The 23,579-nt window shown below is 38.9% G+C and overlaps 1 protein-coding gene across 2 annotated transcripts in view; it reads right to left on the reverse strand.

The window, feature by feature from the left end:
- Window positions 1-2,705: 2,705 nt before the first annotated feature.
- Window positions 2,706-23,579, reverse strand: part of COMMD1 (copper metabolism domain containing 1) — a 181,189-nt gene continuing 160,315 nt past the window's right edge. For both annotated transcript variants that reach the window (XM_035001462.1, XM_035001463.1), the window contains exon 3: window positions 2,706-2,941. In XM_035001462.1, coding sequence (XP_034857353.1) covers window positions 2,834-2,941 — 108 coding nt within the window. In that variant the 3' untranslated portion in view covers window positions 2,706-2,833. The remainder of the gene's footprint in view (window positions 2,942-23,579) is intronic.

The raw sequence follows: 23,579 nt of genomic DNA on the forward strand, positions 1-23,579 counted from the left end.
AACCTAGGATTACCAAGGTAAGAAACCTAGTGGCATCTGCTGGGACCCTTATGCCAGTTTTCTCCTTCCCTGGTCCTTTCTCCACGCTTGCACTATTCCCAGGGAGAATTCCTGGTTTAAATGTCCCTTGCAAAGATTTACAAAAACAAGTTAGTTCCCCAAAATTAAAACAAAACAAAAAAAACATACTATCCAATTAGGCAAGAAAGGGGGTGATTTATTTTCATACTTTCTTAGAGGTTATACAAACTGATATAACATTTCTAGAGAACTATTTGGTAATATCTATCAAAGTCTTAAAAACCATGTGTTCCACTTCCAGAAATTTATTTAAGGAAAGGCAACTCTTCACCTAGTTCCAGCCTTCTTTCTGTTGTCTCTGTAGGTTAGGCCGATAGGTCATTTAACTGTCCTTACTGTGGTCTGATTTCTCACAATAGACTATAATAAACATATATTCCTTTGGTAATCAGGTATTTAAAAAATCACCACTAAATATACCACACACAAACACGCCCTGTCTAAAACCACTTGTGTTCCGAAATGTTTAGTGTTAAGTGTGGCACCACCTTCAGCAACCAGTTTCTTTTACTACTATTATTATTATTATGAAAAACTCAGTATACATTAACAGATTTTCTAATGACCTAGGGTTTGGGGGTTATGATAAAAAGCCTATATCCACTTTTGTGGCTATGAATTTTATAGGATGACCTCAACAGAGCTTCAAACCACAACAATGATTTCCTCTCCCTATGAGCCCATGGATTGTTCTTTTAGGCTTTCACAGACTTTCACTGGATATGTGAGTCAATACTAATGTGGTAGCTACAGTTCTTCCTTCCAATGACATCTGGAATCCCACTATATGTTGGGATACTCTTTTCCTCCATTTTATAGTAGAAGACATTATCTAAATTCTCCTGGATCACATGACAGTAGCCCTGGAAACAGAAAGCAAGTTTTAATAGTTCTTTGGCCAAACCACACGCTTTCTCTGAATCTATTTACCATACTGTTTCAAGATGTTTTCTCAAGGGTCCACAGGGGCTACATTTAAGACCTTCTGGTCATTGTTTGCTAACTGCTGGGATGGTTTTAATCAGACAGGAAGCCAATATTTTCAGCTTGGGTGTTGGAAGAGTTCCTAAAATGTCTGCAAACTGATTTAGGAGGAAATGTTTAACAGCAGAGAACTTATTCCTGCCCTAGAATAAACTCATTAGAACTGACATATGGTGTAACCACTGACCAAGAGAACTACATTTTTTGAACACATTACATCTCAAAGGCACCTGGGGTTTCTAAATGTTGTCAGTATCAGACGATAAAACCTGTTAAACAAGGGCCATGGCCTCAATATACTGGTTGACAGCTTCCTCCTTTTAGAGTATTCTTGGTGTTTGGTATAACTTCTCTATGAGGACCTAGTTTTTACACTAGTTTTCTTTCTTTCTTTTAACTTTTTAAATTTTTATTTATTTTTTAACTAATTTCTACACCCACAACCCCAAGATCAAGAGTCTCATGTTCTACCGACTGAGCCAGTCAGGTGCCCCTACATTAGTTTTCTTGAAGAGGTTTTATGCGATGACCCAAGTAAAATTTTCTGATGTGAAAGACCTCAGCAGACATTTTTCCCTTCATACAATCCTGACTTGAGGTAAGCGAAGGGAGTCCCTTTGTGACAAGGACCGTTTAGTTCTAGGTTCCAGAAAAGCCCAAGTTTCTCAGTGGTTTGGATCAAACCAGACCCCCCAGATTTAGTGAAGATGAATCCAAATGCCTGAATCAGGTCCAGGAGCACTGCAGGTTTTACCAGGGTCAGTAAACCTTTTCTAGGTTAGGCAGGCTCCTCTAAGCCTCAGTTGAAGACACATGGCTTTTGGTCAGCCTTGTATTTGCATGAATAAAATGTTTTCTTCCAGGGCACCAGGGTGGCTCAGTTGGTTAAGCGACTGCCTTCAGCTCAGGTCATTATCGAGCCCCGCACTGGGCTCCCTGCTTGACAGGGGCCTGCTTCTCCCTCTGCCGCTCCCACTACTTGAGCTCTCCTGCTCTCTCTCTGCCAAATAAATAAATAAAATCTTTTTAAAAAAATGTTTTCTTGGGTGCTTGGGTGGCTCAGTCATTAAGCGTCTGCCTTCGGCTCAGGTCATGATCCCAGGTTCCTGGGATCGAGTCCCACATCGGGCTCCCTGCTCTGCGGGGAGCCTGCTTCTCCCTCTCCCACTCCCCCTGCTTGTGTTCCCTCTCTCGCTGTGTGTCTCTCTCTGTCAAATAAATAAATAAAATCTTAAAAAAAAAAAATGTTTTCTTGCCCTCTTTCTAATTCTTCCATCATTTATCATGTATAAATTCCTAAAATCCTACTCCAGGAACAAACCATCATAGCAAGGGTTTCTAAAGTTGACTCCACCTAGTCCTACAGAATTCAAGTCTAGGGATACAGTCCTGGAAGCCTTCTTTTTAAAATGCCTTTATGATGGGGCACCGGGCCGGCTCAGTCAGTGGAGCATGTGACTCTTGACCTCAGGGTTGTGAGTTCGAGCCCCACGCTGGATGTAGAGATTACTTAAAAATAAAATCTTAAAAAAAATAATAAAATGCTTTTATGAGCACCTCTACATGCTGCAAGTAGTACAACTGTAAGAGTGAATGAAAGGGAAAGAGAAAGAAATCCCAGCAAGCAGAGACAGGCAAGATTTGAATTTGAGTATTTAATACTAATGGGGGGAAAAGATTTTTTAAAAAAACAACAAAACAACAACAAAAACCCCAGGTCACTGGGGAACGATCATGAACACCTTTGCTTCAACAACTCCATTTTCAGCTAGGCTGGCTGCATCAGTGTGCTGATACTTTCTTCTACCTCTGAGAGCTTCTTTAGGAGTTGATTGACCTTGACTTCATCAAATTCCAAACACAGAAATTCAGATTCCTGGAAAACATAAAAGAACGTTTTTATGAGAGACCCTCAAGAAAGCCAAGGCTGTGGACCTGGCCTGACCCAGTTCCAAAGGTCCAGGGCCCCCTACCTAACAAGTCTAACTCAGGCCTCAAAACCTAAATGATCTATTAGCCAGCAAAGAAAATCCACACATTTAGTTCCCTAAATAAAACTACTTTGATGAGGTGTTTCATAAATGGTAAAGAGGTATACAAATGTCAGGTGTTCTCATGATGACTCATGTGAGAAGCTCTTTTTGTCTATCCTCACATTTGATCCCATAACAATTTTTAAGGTAAGTACTTAAGTATTGCTGTTATATAGATGATGACGCTGAGGCACAGAGAGGTTAACCTGTATTACAAAATCAGAAAAAGGCAGACTCAGACTGTGAACTCGCAGTTCTGGCTGACTCCAAAGTCCATACTGTCTCCATAGCACCATAACAACGGAAGAAGGATTTGGATTGGGTCTGTGTTAGTCTGGTAATTGAGCTACCCTGGATTTAGTGGGGTTATACTAGAAATTTTAACAAGTTGTGACCAAGTTGCTTGGGAAACATCAACCAGATAATTGAAAGATAACCAGGTCTTGAAATAGCCTTAAACACTTCTGAGGCCTTTCCACTTGCTGCAAGCCAACTCTCCAAGATTTCTATAAACACATTCCCTTCAAACACTGTTGGGATCAATCAACCCTAGATTAGGTAGATATCAAAGAAAAAGGCCTTTGAAGTGTGGTGACAGAAATTTCATGTACAGTGTACAAATCCTTGGTCCACATTGTGTCAAGTGACAAGGGCAAACTATATGTATCCAAGAGTGATTATATTCAAGATTCTTAAGAACAATAATCATGTATTTTAAAGCAGTATGAATTCTCAGAGATCATGTAATTCAACTACCTTGTTTTTTACATAATGAAATTGAGGCCCCAGGCATGGTAAATGTTGATGGCAGACATACCACCAGATTCAATGCTCTTTTCTCTACCTTTTCTTCTCTAAATACATGGTATTTCCATCCCTATCCCCAAAGTGGCAGGTAAAAGGAAGACCAATAGCCTTTTCAGGGGCACCTGGGTGGCTCAGTCATTAAGCATCTGCCTTCTGCTCAGGTCATGATCCCAGGGTCCTGGGATCGAGTCCACATCGGGCTCCCTGCTCCACAGGGAGCCTGCTTCTCCCTCTCCCACTCTCCCTGCTTATGTTACCCTCTCTCGCTGTGTCTGTGTCACAAAAATAAATAAATAAAATCTTTAAAAAAAAAATAAGCCTTTTCAGTGGGACCAAGTTACTCTTTCATTAGCTAGAAGAACTTTCAGGAGATTTTGGAAAAGTATTTTTGCTGTTGCTAAGTTGCTATGCTGAATGTTTACTGATGGCACTGAACATACCCCAGGAGAAACAAGTGCAGAGGGAAAGGAAGGGCCTCTCAGATGAAAACTTGCCAAAGAGAGAAAAGGCTTTCCCTAACTACAGGGAACCTTTTCCTCAAACATGTATTTGGATAGGAGAGGGGTATAGAATGTGAACTTAGAAACTGCCAAGTTTAAAAAAGAAAAGAAGAGAAGAGAAGAAAAAAGAAAGAACAAAAGAAAGAAAGAAAGAAAAAGAAAGAAGGAAAGAAAGTCAGGTTTTCACTTAGTTGAAAGCAAAAACCCAATTTAAAGAAAAGAAAGATACTCCTTGTGTTGAGGAGCTGCAGGAGGGATCACCTCCTCTAAGAAAGAAGAACATATTTATGGCAAATTAGATAATTCAGTTAGCTAAATTTAGAACAGGTCTCAGATTTGAAAGCCTCTTATTCTTCATTCAGTTTTATTAGCCTTTAAAACATTTTTGAACATTTGGCCTTTGAAACAATGGTCTAGAGAAAGTAATAATTACCGGTCTAACATATATATTCAGGAAGTTGGCAGAAGATAATGAGATAATGTAACCCATGTTTTACCTCAGTGAAAGTGCGTAACAATAACAAATCACCTGGTTTTCCATTTATATGGAAAAGATTATCAAGGACTTTGATCACAGAGACAGGAATACCTGAGCAGAGTTTATTAATAAAAGCCAGGATCTTTTCTGACTAGGGGTCATTACTTTGTTACAGATTTCAGTTCTCAAATTATCTTTCCTCAGACCTCTAAGTATCAGTGAAGCTGTTTATTTATTTATTTTTAAATATTTATTTTTTTATTTGAGAGAGAGAGAAAGAGAGTGCAGGGGGTGGGGGGAGGAGAGGGGCAGAGGGAGCGAGAGAGAGTCTTAAGCAGACTCTGCACTGAGCACAGAGCCTGACATATGGCTCAATCTTATGACCCTAAGTTCATGACCTGAGTTGAAACCAAGAGTTGGATGCTTAGCTGTGCCACCAAGGCGCCCCTGAAGCTGTTTATTTTTAAGGGAAATCAACTACCAGAGAGACTAGCAGGCTAGAAAAACAGAGTCCAAAGTTAAATTTTCCATCCACTCCTAACTTTTACCTCTCCCCCCCCTTGAAACAATGCACATTAACAGTGTTAGAAAGACACATGTAACCACTTATGATTCTTGAAGAAACAGTTTATTTGGAACTATTAAAAGGCCTAGCTTTACCTAGTTATGCTATCAAAATATTTTATCAGGTATTTAAGAGCCTTTAAACTGGGGCTTACTACATGGGGCTTTGTTCAGATTTTTGCATTTGGCTGGGGTACACTACAGAAAATACATCTCATGCACTTAAAGATATCTGTAGGAATGCAGATGATGCTTATCAAGCCAGAGACAAAGTATAAGAACAATTTGAAACATCTAATTTAAGGGTTTTTTTGTTTTTTTTTTTTTAAGTAATTTCTACACCTAAAAGGGAGCTTGAACTCATGACCCCAAGATCAAGGGTCTCATGCTCTTTCAACTGAGCCAGCCAGGCACTCTTGAAACATTTTTTCCCCCCAAATCATCCAGCCAAGTCTGGGCCTAACTGGTTATAATAACAAGAAATGACAAGACTAAACTCCTGGGTTTAAGTATCTGAGTCAAGAGTTAGAACCTGCCTTTTTTTTTTTTTTTTTTTTTTACATTTTTTTATTTATTTGACACAGAGAAGGAGAGAGAGCACCAGCAGGGTGAGCAGCAGGCAGAGGGAGGGAGGGGAAGAAGCAGGCTCCCTGCTGAGCAGAGACCCCCCCCAATGCGGGGCTCGATCGCAGGAGCCTGGAATCATGACCTGAGCCGGAGGGAGACACTTAACTGACTGAGCCACCCAGGCACCCCGAACCTGCTGCTTTTTAATAGAGTGTAGATACAGCATGTGGTGGAATCAAATCGGTTAGCAGATGAATAAGCAAGCACATCATTATCAAGAATATGTGGGGCACCTGGGTGGCTCAGTCGGTTAAGTGGCTGCCTTCGGCTCAGGTCATGATCCCAGGGTCTGGGATCGAGCCCCGCATCCGGCTCCCTGCTCGGCAGAGAGCCTGCTTCTCCCTCTGCCGCTCTGCCTGCTTGTGCTCTCTCTCTCTCTCTGTTAAATAAATAAATAAAAATCTTAAAAAAAAAAAAAAAAAGAATATGTAGTCTGTGATCATGGGGGAGTACAGCAGTGTATTAAATTCAGGGTTTAAATAACTATTCCAAATTAGAAAAGAAAGCAAAGGCAAAATATTAAAATATTCTCTCCAAGTACAAAAGCTAAAAAGTTATAAAATCCTAAGAGATCTAAGAGGCCACCATCTCAAACCAACAGAAAAACCCAAGCTACCTTTAATGATTTTGGAGAAAGATATCTCACAGGTTCCTAAGAAACTCCTTTCTCAGGTAACCACTCTAATATTCTTCAGGAAACTCTTACTTGCCGAGCCTAGATCTTTAGTGCTTTAGCTTAAACTCATTGCCTAGCAGGGTCAGAGACTATAACTAATTATTAGTTTATATAATAATTGAAGGCTGCCATTAAGCAAGTGTTTGGTTTTCTCCATGTACATGCTAAAACTTCTTTGTGTATGTCTACTTAAATGATTTTGATATCTAGGCCCATAAGCATACCAAGAAATTCTTTGGCAAAACAATACTACAGTCACAAAATGCTAAAATAAAAAATAAAAAGAACGATGACTTATTAAATACTTAAGTGGAACCATTTAGAATAAATTAATCATAAAACAAAACAGGGGTGCCTGGCTGGCACAGTCGGTAGGGCATGTGACTCTTAATCTCAGACTTGTGAGTTTAAGCCCCGTGTTGAATGTAGAGCCTACTTAAAATAAATAAAAATTAAAAAAAAAATCTTGAAAAATAATAAAAATTTAAAAAAACAAAACAGAAGTCCTATATCCAATTTTCTCTATTTTTATTATTACCTATGCAAAATTGCCACAAAGCTTTATTCCCCAATTGACTGGTTGTATTTAGCATTATAACATGACTCTGGCAAGTTCTACATGTTGTGGTTTCTTGAAAAAGTACTAAAGTTAGGGGACAGAAGGTGAGAGTGGGAAAAGGTGACCTAGGATCTCCTAACCAAGACTGATTAAAGAAGGCCACATACAGCTGGCCAGATAATATATGGCTTACTTCCCCAATATTTCTTTCAGTTACATTTATTAACACAAAGGGAATCTTGGCTAAGCCTAAATTTTAGCCATGAAGCCTCCCTCTATTTAGGCTGTCCTTTCATAAACTTAAATTAACCTTTGACCTGCAGCTCTGTCACTCTGTGTCTTCTATGTTTAACAACTTGACAGAGAAAGAGAACACGCAGCAAAGGTCAAAATTGGCAATGGCTTCTTGAAGAGCAATTATATAATAATTGAAAATATAGATATCTATAATAAAGAAACCCATACTTCATGTGGCTTTTTCAGAATTATATTGATACCTTGCTAGAGCTTTTTTTGTAGCAAAGGATCTTCCACGTTCCTTCTTAAGGAAATATTTATCCAAAATTAAAATTTTATAGTTCCCTGAAAACTGTGACTATTAATAAAGATACCATACTTCATGTGGCTTTTTCAGAATTATATTGATACTTCTCCCAATTCTTTTAGGACACCTTGCTAGAACCTTTTTTGTAGCAAAGGATCTTCCACGTCCTTCCTTAAGGAACTATTTATCCAAAATTAAAATTTTATACTTCCCTGAAAACTGTGACTATTCTCCACTTGTCCTTTCCTATCTATTCTCCACCTGTCTTTGCCTTGTTCCATGTCCTATGGGGCTGTTCTCTAAGACTGTGTCACTCCCTTATTCTTACAGCTGGGTTCTAGCAAGAGGAATGAAGTCAGGCTCTTTATTCCCCAAACCCCAATTCCCTCTCCTCTGTTATTTCCAATATTTTCTATGTGCGGATATTGTTTCTTCATTTCCTACTTTACTTCCTGGCCTCAATCACTGTTTTCAGTATAAACATAAAGATGAGTCTCTTCAGACTGCCAAAGTACGTATCACCGAACACAAACTCCAAAGATTAGCAGAGCAAGGATTTTTGTCATGCCTAAATTGATAGGAAGGCTGCCCTCCAAGTGGTTATTACCCAAAACCAATATCTGACTTTTTTCTACTATCATTGTACTGAAATTTTGTATAGCAGCACTTTGATATTAAGGAAGAACAACAACAATAGCAACAACAGCAGCAACAACCACCATGTAAGATTAGATTTCATTAAGAATTTGCATCAAGGATCTTGATTTCAGAAACATGGGCTCATCTCTACAACCTGTTCTGATACCCCATATCTAAAGTAATGGATAGCTGGGCACCTGGGTGGCTCAGATGGTTAAGTGTCTGCCTTCCACTCAGGTCATGATCCCAGGGTCCTGGGATGGAGTCCCACATCAGGTTCCCTGCTCCTTGGGGAGCCTGCTTCTCTCTCTGCCTCTCTCTGTCATGAATAAATAAATAAAATCTTAAAAAAAAAAGAATAAAGTAATGGATAGCTTATGCTGCAGCTTAAAACAATACTTCAAAAAAGAAAACTTGTGATTTATAATCTTTTTAAAGTTTGTAATTTATAATTTTTTATTTTTAATTTTAAAAAATTTAAAAAAGATTTTATTTATTATTTGAGAGACAGAGAGAGAGAAAGCATGGGCGGGGAGGAGCAGAGGGAGAGGGACAAACAGACTCTGGGCTGAGCACAGAGCCTGACACAAGGCTCCATCCCAGGACCCTGAATCATGGCCTGAGTCAAAATCAAGAGTCAGCCGATTAACCGACTGGGCCACCCAGGCGCCCCTATAATCTTTTTTTTTAAACAAAAATTGTTATTTTTATATTACAAACAATGGTCCCTACTCAGGCCATTTTTATGCTGAGGAAATCCTCATTTCAAATACAATAGCTATGAGTTCTACAGCTACTGTGTGAAGGGCCTGCTAACACAATTTTCAAAATGAAAAAAAATTACAAAGCAAATCATCCTATTGGGGATGAAAAAAGATGAAAATTAGACTCTTTGGGAGGCTGACTGCAATTTAATGACGGAGCAACTAAATTAAAATGATTCATCCCAAAACTCAATAGGTGTCCATAATATGCTAAAAGCTATGTGGGACTAAGACAGGGTCTTCAAGAACTAAAAGAATCCACTCTAATAAATGAAATACAGCACTGCCTCGGCACATAGCAGGTGCTTTCCGAGCTTTGAGAGGAAGTGCTTATCCATCTTCCTACAATCTCCTAGAAGAGCACAGAGTATTACCAGTGTATTACAAAAGCATTAACCATCACTGGACAATAATTACTGAGTTTTCTGGAGTTGTCATTCAGGCATTTCAAAGGACTTTTGTGAGGACAACCTGACAACTCCCACTAATCCTTATTATATTAAGAAAACATGGACTTTTCATTATTTAACTAGCAACTCAAGGGAGAAAAGAGACATCGAATATATAGGAAGTTGCAGATTTACCACTGACTGAAGTTACATCTTAGGCACCACCTAACTTCAACTTTCTAACACAGGTTTTATATAAAGTGACAACATTTTAAAATATAATAATTTCAGGGGCGCCTGGCGGGCACAGTTTGTTAAGTGTCAGACTCTTGGTTTCAGCTCAGGTTGTAATCTCAGGGTCGTGAGATCGAGCCCCGTGTCAGGCTCCACATGGAGTCTGCTTCAGACTCTCCCTCTGCCCCTCCCTGCTGTGCTCTTTCTCTCTAAAATAAATAAATAAATTTTAAATATATAAATATATATATATAATAATTTCAGATCTTAATCATTCAGAGGCCTGTTATCTGGGTCTCTGCTGCTTCACTTCTTCCTCCTTGTTTTGGTCCTATTTCCACAAGATGGAAAAATGAAGTGAAATTTAAACTGGTTAATCTGACTAAATCATACCAACTCCATAAAAAGTTTTATAGACAAGGAGATTAGAGCTATTAGGAGAAGCTTCAATTGTACCTTCATATGACAACTTTTGAAAATCATACCCATATAGTGCAATTCAAGCCAGAAAGATCTTTTTTCCCAATTTATTTATTTATTTTTAAATTGAAGTATGGTTGATATATAATATTATATAAGTTTCAGGCATACATTGTAATTCGACATTTATATACATAATGAAATGCTCATCATCAAACACCATACAATGTTATTATAATATTGACTATATTCCCTATGCTGTACTTTATATCCCATGACTTACTTATTCTATAGCTAGAAGTCTGTACCTCCTAATCCCCTTTATTTTGCCTATCCCCACCACCCCAGAAAACACCAGTTTGTTCTCTATATTTATAAGTCTGTTTCTGCTTTATTTTGTTTTTTTCAGATTCCACCACATACAATTGAAATCATACAGTATTTGTCTTCTCTATCTGACTTGAGTCACTTAGCGTAATACTCTCTAGGTTGATCCACATTATTGCAAATGGCAAATGGCAAGACTTCATTCTTTTTTATGGCTTAGTAATATTTGATGTATATATATCAGGTGTGTATCATCTTCTTTATCCATTCATCTATCTACAGATACTTAGGTTGCTTCCAAATCTTGGTTTATTGCAAATAATGCTGCAACGAACACAGGAGTGCATAGATCTTTTCGAATTAGTGTTTTTGTTTTCTTTGGGTAAATATCCAGAAGTGGAAATACTGGGTCATATGGTCTTATTAAATTATTTTTAATTTTTTCAGGAAGCTCCATACTGTTTTCCATAGTGGTTGCACCAATTTACATTCCCACCAACAGTGTACATGGGTTCCTTTTTCTCCACATCCTTGCCAACACTTATTTCTTGTCTTTCTTTCTTTTCTTTCCTTTTTTCTTTCTCTCTCTCTCTCTTTCTCTCAAAGGAGGCTCCATGCCCAACATGGGGCCTAACTCATGACCCTGAGATTAGGAGCCCCATGCTCTACTGACTAAGCCAGCCAGGTGCTCCCTCTTGTCTTTTTTATTTTAGCCATTCTGACAGATGTGAAGTGATAGCTCATTGTGGTTTTGATTTGCATTTTCTTGATGATCAGTGATGTTGAGTATCTTTTCATGTGTCTGTTGGCCATCTGTATGTCTTCTTTGAAAAATGTCTATTCATGGGGTGCCTAGGTGGCTCAGATGGTTAAGCGTCTGCCTTCGGCTCAGGTCATGATCCCAGGGTCCTGGGATCGAGTCCCGCATCAGGCTCCCTGCTCAGCGGGGAGCCTGCCTCTCTCTCTCTCTCTGTCTCTTATGAATAAATAAATAAAATCTTTAAAAAAAAAAAAAAAAGAAAAATGTCTATTCGTGTCAGAAAGATCTTATTTCCAGATATTTCCCTTCCTTTAGTAACAAGGACTACTGTTCTCAGCCCAGATAATGTCTTCAGAACATAAATACTCTCAAAGAGAAGTAATACAAAGAGTCATTAACACCTTTCTATTACTTAAATCATAAGATTTATTTTCTTCCAGGAAGAATGAACCCAAGTAGCCTGCCTTTAAACTCAGGATGCCTAGCATTAAGAGGGACTAGGGGAGGGGAGGGTGTATAGGTAGGGCACAAAACACCAAAAAAGTAGGAAAATACCAAAGGCAAATCCTTCTCCTTACCCTGTAACCCATATCAGATACACAGATCCATAGGTGTGGTATCTTAAACTACTCAGATCCCTGACCCATATTCTCTATGCCTTTTTTTTTTTAAAGATTTTATTTATTTATTTGACAGAGAGAGACACAGCGAGAGAGGGAACACAAGCAGGGAGAGTGGGAGAGGGAGAAGCAGGCTTCCCGCAGAGCAGGGAGCCCAATGCGGGGCTCAATCCCAGGACCCTGGGATCATGACCTGAGCCGAAGGCAGCTGCTTAACCGACTGAGCCACCCAGGCGCCCCTCTCTATGCCTTTCTAATCACCTGATCACCAAGGTTGCTAGGCACCAGAAAAACCTAGGGAACTTTATAAAGGGGGCATTAGTAAGATAATCCTCAATGAACCGAAGTTGAATTTACACACACAGAATCACATACACATCCTTCTGCTGCTGTGCTTTCATTTTTATCTGCAGGCTCAGGACCTGCGAACCAACAAGGCAATGAGATTCCAAGAACACTATCCATTCAAAGTTATCTGAATTTCTAAAAAGACAGAAAATGTCAAGAACAGGACCGTGCAATTGTTTTGGCTTAAGAGTTCTCAGCTGGAAAAAATCTAGAGCTATGATTTAGGAGAAAACTAGACATGCCTGTCCTGCCAATGTGTGGTCAAAAGGAACATGTATTTTGGCCCAGGCAACCCTGACTTGTTTCTGAAAGGGAGAAAATAGTCTGACCTTGCAAGAATGAGTGGTTCTTTCCTTGGCTGAATTATGTACTGCTAAACCAGGACTATCACTATTCTTTTTCCTTTAGAGATTTCAAAGCAGCCTGACATATTCTGCTCCCCATTACAGGTCAGTAGATATAATGAAAGGTAGAAGTACCATTGATCTCCATTTTACCCACTAGAAAAAAACAAGAAACCTGGAGACTAGCCCCAGTTATGTGAAGGCCAGAATTCCCAGCTCTTTGATTCAATCCACTGCTTGATAATACCCACATTTGACTCGGAATTCAGACACTTTCAAGGCTGACTACTGTACATTTAACAGAGTAGAATGGGAACTAATTAGAGATATAGGTTTTTGCACTGATTTACATAAGCACCAGGACTTCAGCATTTACAAAGACTATTTTATTTTATTTTTTAAAGATTTTATTTATTTATTTGACAGAGAGAGAGACAGCAAGAGAGGGAACATAAGCAGGAGGAGTGGGAGAGGGAGATGCAGGCTTCCTGCTGAGCAGAGAGCCCAAAGTGGGGCTCGATCCCAGGACCCTGGGATAATGACTTGAGCCGAAGGCAGACACTTAACAACTGAGCCACCCAGGCGCCCCTACAAAGACTGTTTTAAAAACACACAACAAAAGAAAATAAAATGAAGCTGAGTTATATAAACACTAAAAGCTCAATACAATGAGATCATTGGCTGATTTCTACCTTTTTCAAAACACTGTGCTCCAGTTCATTTTATAACTTTTTTATTTTCAGCAGGACTTAATTTTTAGCTGTTAAGATTTTCTGTATTTTGAAAAACTTTCGGTGAAAAAATATTTGGATAAAAAAACTATTTTTAGGTGCTCTGGTTTGATTTGTAAGAAATCATACTGGCTTTTGGCTAAGTAGAACTAGTTCCCATGTGACAATGGACAGAGAACCAGAGGAACAACTGGTAAACAAGTGAAAATGCAAATCATCCTGAAGGAGAAAAAAATTTCACTTAAATCTTAGAGAAAACAAATTGACAAAACTCTTAACACATGAGAAAGAAAGTATTGCTAATATTAGTCTGAAATTCAAACTGGGGCTCCCTCATCATTCCTAATGAGATACATTCCAGAGAAAACTCATCTGCAAACAACTTTGACAAACAAATTAAATATATTTACATGAAAGGAATAGAGAAGATTAAAAACAAAACAAAACAAAACTCAACCAGAGTTGCTTGTTTAGGTAATACCATTAGGCAGGCAGAAACAAAGTATGCAATGGCACTTGCTTTCTAAGGGGCTCTTGATAATCTACAGATTAAGATGGGGGAAATACCTTAATACATCCATTAAAAAGACCAGAGTGCAGCAATGAATGACAAACTCTTTGGCAGGGGAGGAAGACAGAAGTGAAACTAATAAAATCCATTCTGGGACTGCAGATTTTCTCCAACTAGAGGTATCATTAACTTGCTCTGCCAACAGCACCATCTATCTATGTCCCAACTGTCTCAATGTGGTTTCTTTTAAGTCATTCATGACAGCACAATTAAGCAGAAATAGGCATAGTTAAAAAGTAAGCACTTCCCTTCACTCTTCTCTTGAGAAAGCAAATAAAACTATGTAAAGAGGGCAAAGGACGAAATGACTAAGGGTAGGAGGCCTTTCAAATTCAGAAAATGCTGATTTGGGGAGAAAGTTTTGAATAAAATTTTGGGGGGGTCAAGGTTGTGGGGAAGGGCGATTAATTTTGTTGGGTTTCCAACAAACTCCAAATACAGTTACATTCTAAGGCATTGGGGGTTGGGACTTTAATATGAATTGGCAGGGGACACAATTCAGTCCATAATAATCACAAAAGCTTAGAGGGTCGTGTTTATCAAGCATTATGTGTTTATGGTTGATGATAATGATGATGATCTCACACATAATTCTAGGCTTGCTGTTCTTATTGTACAGAGAAAAATTTCTAATATTCCAGAAACACACACACACACATGCACACATGCTATCTCAGGTCTGCCAGCCCAGTTTGGCAGAAACCTCATCTGGCTTCATCCTCACTGAACTCAATTTTGAAAGGTCATTTAATCTGTGGGGGCTGACAGGATAAAAGCTGCCAGGAAGGGGATTGGAAAATGGTACAAAAGAAATCTTTGCTAATCCTCATTCCCAGATCCTATGAAGACTTTGCCTGCCATGCTGTGACCCAAAGTCCAGGCCTGAAGACTGACTCAGAATCTGGCACACCATTCTGTGAGAGAATATGGAGATGAGAGAAGAAAGGATGTGTAGTCACTGCATGAAGTTAGTTACTAGCCTTTTTAGCTCAAATAATTTAGTGCAAACTTCTTAAGTGGCAGGAAAAGAGGAGATTGCATCTCTATTACCTAGGATTGGATTCTGATATCACTTAAGTTGCTGGGGCCTTTGTTCATATACAACAATCATCCCTCACACTAACACAGTGCTTTACAGTTTAGAAAGCCCTTTTCCATGAATGACCTCATCTGATCCTTAGAACAGTCCTATTAACTAGGAAGAAACCAAGCCAGAGTTAAAGTACTTGGAAGAACTATGGAAGTGACAGATCTTATCCATCTGATCCAGATCTTTTCAGCTACATCCAGCAAGAAGACTTCTTCAGATGATGCATGGATTTTATGGGCTTTGATATACTTCTGGTCCAGTTTGTGGAGGAAAAGAAAGAAAGGCCTCATTTTCTTAAAATTGCCCCAGTTTTAGAAACTAGAGATCAGAGTTCAGTCCTTTGCAAAAAACAGAACAGGTAGTCAGGTCCTAACTGGCAAAGAAATGGTTTCTTACTTGGTCATCATTTATTCAGTTGACTCTGGAAGCAGTAGAGGAAATAGAAAAGTTTGAGGATATTGAGAGGATCACCTCTGGACTCTGGGGAAAAATGAAATGCCTAAAAAGTGAAATGCCATAATTGAAAAGAAATTAGTCTGGAAGACAGGAGTAGGAAAAATTGCAGAAGTGCAACAAATCTGAAAACATTAGCAAATTCAGGGGGATACAGAAATTATACTAATGATAATATTAATAGCTATGATAACTATCAATGGTTAACATTTATTGAATGTATACAAAATGTCACGCATTACATGCTAAGTGCTTTACATGCATCATTTCACATTGGTGAGGATAATTTTATCCCATTTTACAGATGAGGAAAGTAAGGAAAGATGAGCAACTTGTTTATTAAGGCCACACAAGTAGTAAGTGGCAGAGCCAGTTTTAAACCCAGGTCTGTCTGGCTTCAGAGTCTGAGCACTTAACCATTTTGCAATCCTGACTCACATTCGTATATAAGATAAACACCATCATTAATAGTCACTAAGTACCCTCCTGCGAAAGTTATTCTATGATTCAGTTAATTTTAGCAAAGACTCAAAGGAAACCTGAGTGTTGACAGTATGATAACCCAAAGTCAATCTAAAGTGGCCTGTAAAAACATCTGGATAGACAATGAGTACATCCTAGCTGCCATGGAAGATTTCTAGCATTTTGTTAAGTATAATGGGATGGCAGCATAGTTGAATTAATATGTGCATGAGATCCGGGCAGAGAAACATAAAGAGACTAAGTTCTTATTCTGAGGCAAGATGGCCTTTTATTCCCTCTCTCTGTGAGGGGGAGGTGGGGGGGGGGAGCGCAAGGGCATTCAGTTTTATATACAGCTACTTGTCCCCATTACCAGGAAAGGTAGAAGCAATGTTTGCCTTAGTCAACTGCCTATACGTGGAATTTTTTTTTTTTTTTTTTAAGTAGGCTCCATGCCGAGCATGGAGCCCAATGCAGGGCTTGAACTCAGGACCCTGAGATCAAGACCTGAGTTGAGATCAAGTCAGTTGCTTAATCGACTAAGCCTCTCAGATGCCCCTGTGTGGAACTTCTTAAGACTTCTCCCAAATCACAGTTAGTAGAAACAAAATACCTGCTTAAACCTGGATTCTTTCCATCTATAATCAGAAGGAATTCTCAGTTCTGCCTGCTAACCCAAGAACACCATATTATTCATCTTGAAAAAAAAATCACATCAACATATCTAGGTACTTATGGAATGCAAAAAGATAAATATGATCATTTTATGTTGTATGCCTGAAATATGTCAATTATATCTCACATTAAAAAAAAGAGAGTGAAAAAGTATTGAAAAATATATAAGTATATTAAATTACAAATTCAAACTTTTAACATCCTTCATATTTGGCCTATAGCTATTCTCTGGCCAAGCCAAGAGTAAATAGGCCTGGGTGGTGTGAAGGGAAAGACAGCCCTTGATAATGCCCCAAATAGCATAGTTCACTCATACATAATCAAGGCTTGATGATAATCACCTAAAACAGAAAGATGGTGTAGGCAGCATATACACTATTATAAATAAAAATAAACAAACATAAATGATTAGTAAAAGTAAATAATGCTTACTCTACTTCACAGTCTATCCTTTCATTAGAAAAATACATTTGCCACTCTATCCAAGATTATGTCTAAACAAACCAGAAATACGAACTGTCAAAAGGAGGTCAAAAGAAATGGAACAAAAATATTAGTTAAAAGCAAATAACTGTTTTGAAGAAAAGTGAGGTATGTCCCCAATGGAAGTATAAGAAAAACATTTTGATTCTTTGCCAAGAGAGGAAGCATGAATAGAAGAATATGGTACCTAATTGCTGGCTGTGATGCCTTCACTGGGATTCCTGGTTTCTGAAGCACTTCAGTCACATTTGTAAAATGTAAGGTGATGTAGAAATGTTGGGGTTTGGAGCCAACAGTCAAGAAAGAATTCTTGAGATGTCTTCACTGCAAAAAGGTGATTTTATTAAAGCATGGGGACAGGACTTGCAGGCAGAAAGAGCTATACTGGGGTTGTGATGGATGACTGATTATATGCTTTCAAGTTGGGAGGGAGTTAGGGATAGCATAAGTCCCAAAGGAATTTTGGAGGCAAGGTTTCCAGGACCTTGAGGGGGCTAGCTATTGTTAGGAAAAAGGTCATTTATTACTGTCTAGAAATCCTCTGTCATGAGAACTTTCAGATGTGTATCAGTGGACCATATGCTTGAAGGATGATTGCTAACATGTATCTTGGGGGGCAGAGATAAAGGAAGTTTCCAAAGGAATTTGTATATGTTAAAGAAGACTTACAGGATCCTGGAGATTGGGATAATGTTAAGCTAAGACTGCTTTTTGCCTCTAGCAAAGTGTCAACATCGAGGCAGCTGAGTTCCCAGAGGAAGGTCACTCTACCTGTTTCAAGGACTTGTCAATGGGCTGTAGGCAGTAAGGAAATTTAATTTTTTCTTTTGTCTTTGTTTCCTGTATCACAAGGCATTTCAAGTATACAAAAAATTTGGCAAAAATATGACTTTCTTATACTCTTTCCCCAGATTCACCATTTGTTCAACCACTTACATTTCGCCACGTTCACTTTATGATTCTCTCTCTCACAACTACTTGAGAGTAAGTAGGGGATGTCATGCCCTTTTATTCCTAAAACTTTAGTGCATATTTCCTAAAGACAAGGGCATTTTCAGGGCACCTGGGTAGCTCAGTCAGTTGAGCGTCTGACTCTTGGTTTCGGCTCAGGTCATGATCTCAGGGTTATGAGATCAAGCCCCGAATGGGGCTTTGTGCTCAGTGTGGAGTCGCTTGAGCTCTCTCTCGCCCTCCGTCTCTGCCCCTCCCCCAGCTCAAGCCGGCTCTCTCCAAAATAAATAAATAAATAAAATAAAATCTAAAGAAAAGACAAGGGCATTTTCTTACATAACCATGGTTACATGATAATGATAAATGCTACTATCTAACCCAGTCTATACTCAAGTTTTAGCAGATGCCTCAATAGTGCCCTTTATGAAGTTTTTTTCCTGTTCCCAAATCAAATTCATAATCACACATTGACTGCATTTAGATGTCATGCATCTTTAGTCTCCTTTAATCTGGAAGAGTTTCTCAGTCAGCCTTTCTTGTGTTTCTTGATCCTGACATTTTTGAAGAGTACAAGCTAGTTATTTTACAGAATGTCAATTTGGGTTTGTCTGATGTTTCCTCATGATGAGATTCTATGTGTGAGGGAATGCCTATCTATTTACTAAGAACCTACCGCCAACAATTAGTGGACACGGCCTTTGAAGTCACACAAACTTAAATTCAAATGTAAATCAAAACACCACTTTCTAGCTGCGTGGCTGGCTAGGTTTAAGCTTTCTACCCTGTAAAACAGTGATTTTAACAGATTTAACTGGTAAGATTGTTGTGAAGATGTAATGAGATAATGCATCTAAAGCAATTTAACACAGTTTTGGGGTGGGTGTAAAACTATCTTACACCTCTCTCGATTTTACCACATTATCTTATACTCAGCAACAATGAAATAAAATCGACTAAGCAGCATCTCTATTTACTTTCCCAAAGAGAAGAAGTACTGTACTCTGATGCACACGCTGCCTTTGGCAATCTGGTCTGGCCAAGGCACTTCAGTGCCAGCCTGAAACTGGTGGCAGCATCTCGGCTGTCTGGATGCTCCTAAAGGCTGCCTCCAGATACCCTGCTGCTGCCTGTACTAGCCCAAGCAGTACACAAGCACCGGCTGGGGGAAGACTGTCCGAAGTGCCACACAGAGCATGTTCCTTCCTGCTGAGCTCCCACCATGACACAGGCCTGTGAAGTGGTGTGGAAGAGTATGACAAAGGCACTGAACATGAAGACTCCCGGCTAGAGCTGCCAAGAACATGAACCAGTTGAGGGTATTGATAATGAGCACTCTGACTAAAAACCGAGTCAGGGGCACCTGGGTGGCTCAGATGGTTAAGCGTCTGCCTTCGGCTCAGGTCAGGATCCCAGGGTCCTGGGATCGAGTCCCGCATCGGGCTGCCTGCTCAGTGGGGAGCCTGCTTCTCCCTCTGCCTTTCTCTCTCGCTCTGTCTCTGAGCGAGGAGTCAGAGCTGACTCAGGAGCTCAGGTGCAAATTCTGTCCTTCCTGTCAATCCATCACTGTCAATCCTAAGAAAGAAGAGGGGAATACCCAAATCAAGTAATTTTCTTAAAGTCAAATTGAGGGTTTATTTTAATATTCAACAATAACACTGAAAAAATCAGGAAGTCCACAGTTAAGATGCCATTCATACTTCATTTCCACAAATCCCCTGCCCATGCGAGAGGGCAAGGGAGCTGGTATGCACAAAATTCCCAATCTACTGTTTAAGTACGATAATCTCACCCTCCACACTCTCTCTTAGAAAGCACCAATAAAATTATTCTATTTATGCTAAATCACTACTCAATGCCAGAGGTTAAAACAAAATAAAACAAAAAAGGATTATAACAAGGGCGCCTGGGTGGCTCAGTCCTTAAGCATCTACCTTCAGCTCAGGTCATGATCTCAGGGTTCTGGGATTGAGCCCCACATCGGGCTCTCTGCTCCACGGGAACCCTGCTTCTCCCTCTCCACTCCCCCGCTTGTGTTCCCTCTCTCGCTGTGGGGTCTCTCTCTGTCAAATAAATAAAATCTTTAAAAAAAAAAAAAAAAGAGGATTATAACAACTGCACCAATTCTTCTAAGTACAGAAATACAAACTCACTTTTGAGATTTGGAATCTAATTTAATTCGTGTTTTTCTGTTATGAACTTCAGTGTTCCATCATTTTTCTGTTTTTCCCCCTTCCATCAATTAGAACTTCAAATGAAAGTCAAATGATCCCTGAGGGTAAAGAAAATAAAGTGAAACAAACAAGAAAATTCCCGTGTCCCACATTTCAAACTGTGAGAAGCGGCCTCCAGTAAAGCAAATAGAAAATTATACTCTCATCAGTGTGCTGAATAAGAGTTTACATCTATACTCTGAAAAAGAGAAAAATTCTAATGCAAAGCCTTTATTTTATCTTCATTAATGAAAAGTAAAAATTCTATAATGTGAGCATTAAGAACTTCTAATTATTCTGTCATAAGTCTGAGTCAGCCTCCAAGAAATACTTAGATTAAAAATAAAACTGCTTAAAAATAGGAATTCTCAGCTAGAGCTTAAATCTAAACATATGACAGTGAAGATGCTATATACCCTGAAAGTCACTAGTAGCCTCTTTTCCTTAGGACATAATGACTCTACTGGAAATTTCAAAGAAATCACATATCCTTTTGCAATCATCTTTCATTTGGGGAGAAAAACACCTCTCATTTCCTCCACTGTATCACTTGTGAGATCTCAGTATTATGTTTAAAAGTTCACGATATTTAAAACATTTTGAAGGTTAGGGTTAGAAAGGAATATGTAAATGAATGTAAATTCTGCCATTTTATACCGTTTCCCTCTCCCTGTATAGGAAAATCAGGAAGTGAGCTCTATTATTACCCATGGAACCCAAAGAAGTATTATGGGGGAAAAATTACTGGTTTGAGAGACAATTTGGATTTAGATCTAGTTCAGTTATTAGCTGTGTGACCTTGGGAAAGTCATTCAAGTTTTCTGAAGTCTTGGTTTCCAAATCTAGAAAATGGAAAAATAATACCTATCTCATAGGACTGTTATAAAGACTAAATAAGATAGCACATATGCAAGCACCCACCACCGTGTCTAGTGTGAAAGAGACTCTCAATAAATACTAGTTTCTCTTTCTATCCTGTTACACACATCCTGTCACCTGGCACTTAATAATAAGGAGTTCTGCTAAACACTTGAACTACCAGCTCTGTTTTCTTCAAAACAGGCACTTGGCTCTTAATAGGGACAAACAGTCATGTGAAAGACTCCTGGGGCCTGACAATGTCCTAGAGAAACAAAAAAGTTCTTATATTGGGGAACAGCACCAACTGCTTCAGGCTATGACAAGCCCCAAACAGTAAATCAACTCCTGCATGTTTTTACAGTATTACTTGTCATCCTGAGAGCTTTGTGCTCTTTCAAAAGTCTTTTTCTCCCTGCAAAAATCAGGCATGCTATTTGCCCTCTCTTCCCTTCTTAATAGAGGTCTTTATTCAACAAGACCACCCTATGGATTCAAATACTAGGAATCAGAAAAGGCCAGGTTCAACCATGAAGAAACTAGCAAAGTCTTGGGACTAAACAGTAAGCCCTTCTTAACCTTTTAGAATCTGGACTTTTGTGTGCTTTCTGTTCTTGGATATAGCAGACTTGCAGATGCACTGGTTCAAACATGTCTGTGCATTTCCCTCAACTACATTAACACAGAACTCTCACCATAGAAAACGTCTTAGGAAGTCTAGAATCTTAAACTCTGACTACAACCTAAAAAGCAACACTTCCCAACTTCTCCCACTTCATGGTATAGACTGACCTCGATACACAACACCTCTGAACTAAAGGGACTTGAAAGTATTGATGACTACAAAGGGCTAAAGTACAAGCAGCACTGAGAGAAAAAGGTATACAAAGATTAAACCTATTTGCCACCTGACTCAGAGACTTTTACCACATAAACGTAATTGCTTCAACTCCAAGCAGCTCTAGGTCAATGTTCACACTCCTTCACAGGACTGACCACCCCTATTGGACCTAGCAGAGAAAGTGAATGTCAGAAAGCAACCAACATTTGATTTGGGACAGCAGGTCCTCAATGGAGGATCATAAAACACTAAACCAGCAAATTAGGTATCAAATACTTAATTTAAGTGTATTATACTGGCCAGATATATAATTCTAAATACTGAGGGTTCAGTGGCAAACAAGCCAAGAGTTTTTACCCTTAAGAAGCTCACATTCTAAACACAAAAAAGACAATATTAAAACAATTTAAAAGTCAATTTCAGTAGGTCATAAAGATCAGTATTTCTGATCTGCAGTAATGATGTAAAACAAAACTTTTGGCATAATGAAGAAACTTTAGTCACCTTACAGGTAGTTTATTCGAAGAGTTAAAGAAGAAGACTGAATAAATTATGGATAGAGGTTGACCCAGTTTCAAAATTCAATTCTTACATTATTGTCTCCTTGCTATGGGCTTAGCGTCATTGCCTCTGTCATTTAGTAGCACATACAAAAGCAGGATGAGATTTTTCATAGGAAGATAATGAAGACCAAGACAGTATAAAATTACAAACACAAGGCAAGAAGTCTGAAGATGTGGGATCTACCTCCAATTCTATCAAATAATATTCACATGAACTTGGGTAATTCACTTAAACTCCCAGAGTCTGACTTTCTTCATCTATTCTATCCCACTTTGTAGGGCTTTTTAGAATTTAAATGAGACACTATAAAAAAAGAACTTCAAAATATTTATTTATTTTTAAAGATTTTATTTATTTATTTGACAGAGAGACACACAGTGAGGGAGGGACCACAAGTGGTGGAGAGGGAGAAGCAGGCTTCCCGCTGAGCAGAGAGCCCGATGCGGGGCTCGATCCTAGGACCCTGGGATCATGACCTGAGCCGAAGGCAGACACTTAACGACTGAGCCACCCAGGTGCCCCAGAACTTGAAAATACTTAAAACACTGGACAATTACCAACTATTACTGCCTAATCAAAATGTTTATAGGAAGACTCAGATGAGAAAAGAGCCAGGAATAACTACATTTGAGACCAATATGAATTCCTGCTCCTATATATTAGCTGCTTTGAAATCTTTGTTCCCATTCTATTATTCCAAAGTGCTCACCCTGTGGAGGAAATGGATCCTAAAAAGTGACATCAGGGCTCAGACAGCCCTTCTCAGTGATTACTCCCTTATCTGAGCCAAGATAACAAAAATTAAAGGTATTTCATTTCCTGGCATCCTAACCCATGATTAAATACCCTTACTTTATGAGTTATTCTCGCTGATTATTATTAATTACAAGATAGGAAGTAAATATGAAGTTACTTCTCTTAGCTGTTAAAACACAGGCCATCAAGGACCTTGATAATCTCTTTTTTTCTTGGAAAACTAGTCATTCATTTTC

This window comes from Mirounga leonina, unplaced genomic scaffold, assembly GCF_011800145.1.
Source record: "Mirounga leonina isolate KUSES-001 unplaced genomic scaffold, KU_Mleo_1.0 Mir_125, whole genome shotgun sequence".
Lineage (NCBI taxonomy): Eukaryota > Metazoa > Chordata > Mammalia > Carnivora > Phocidae > Mirounga > Mirounga leonina.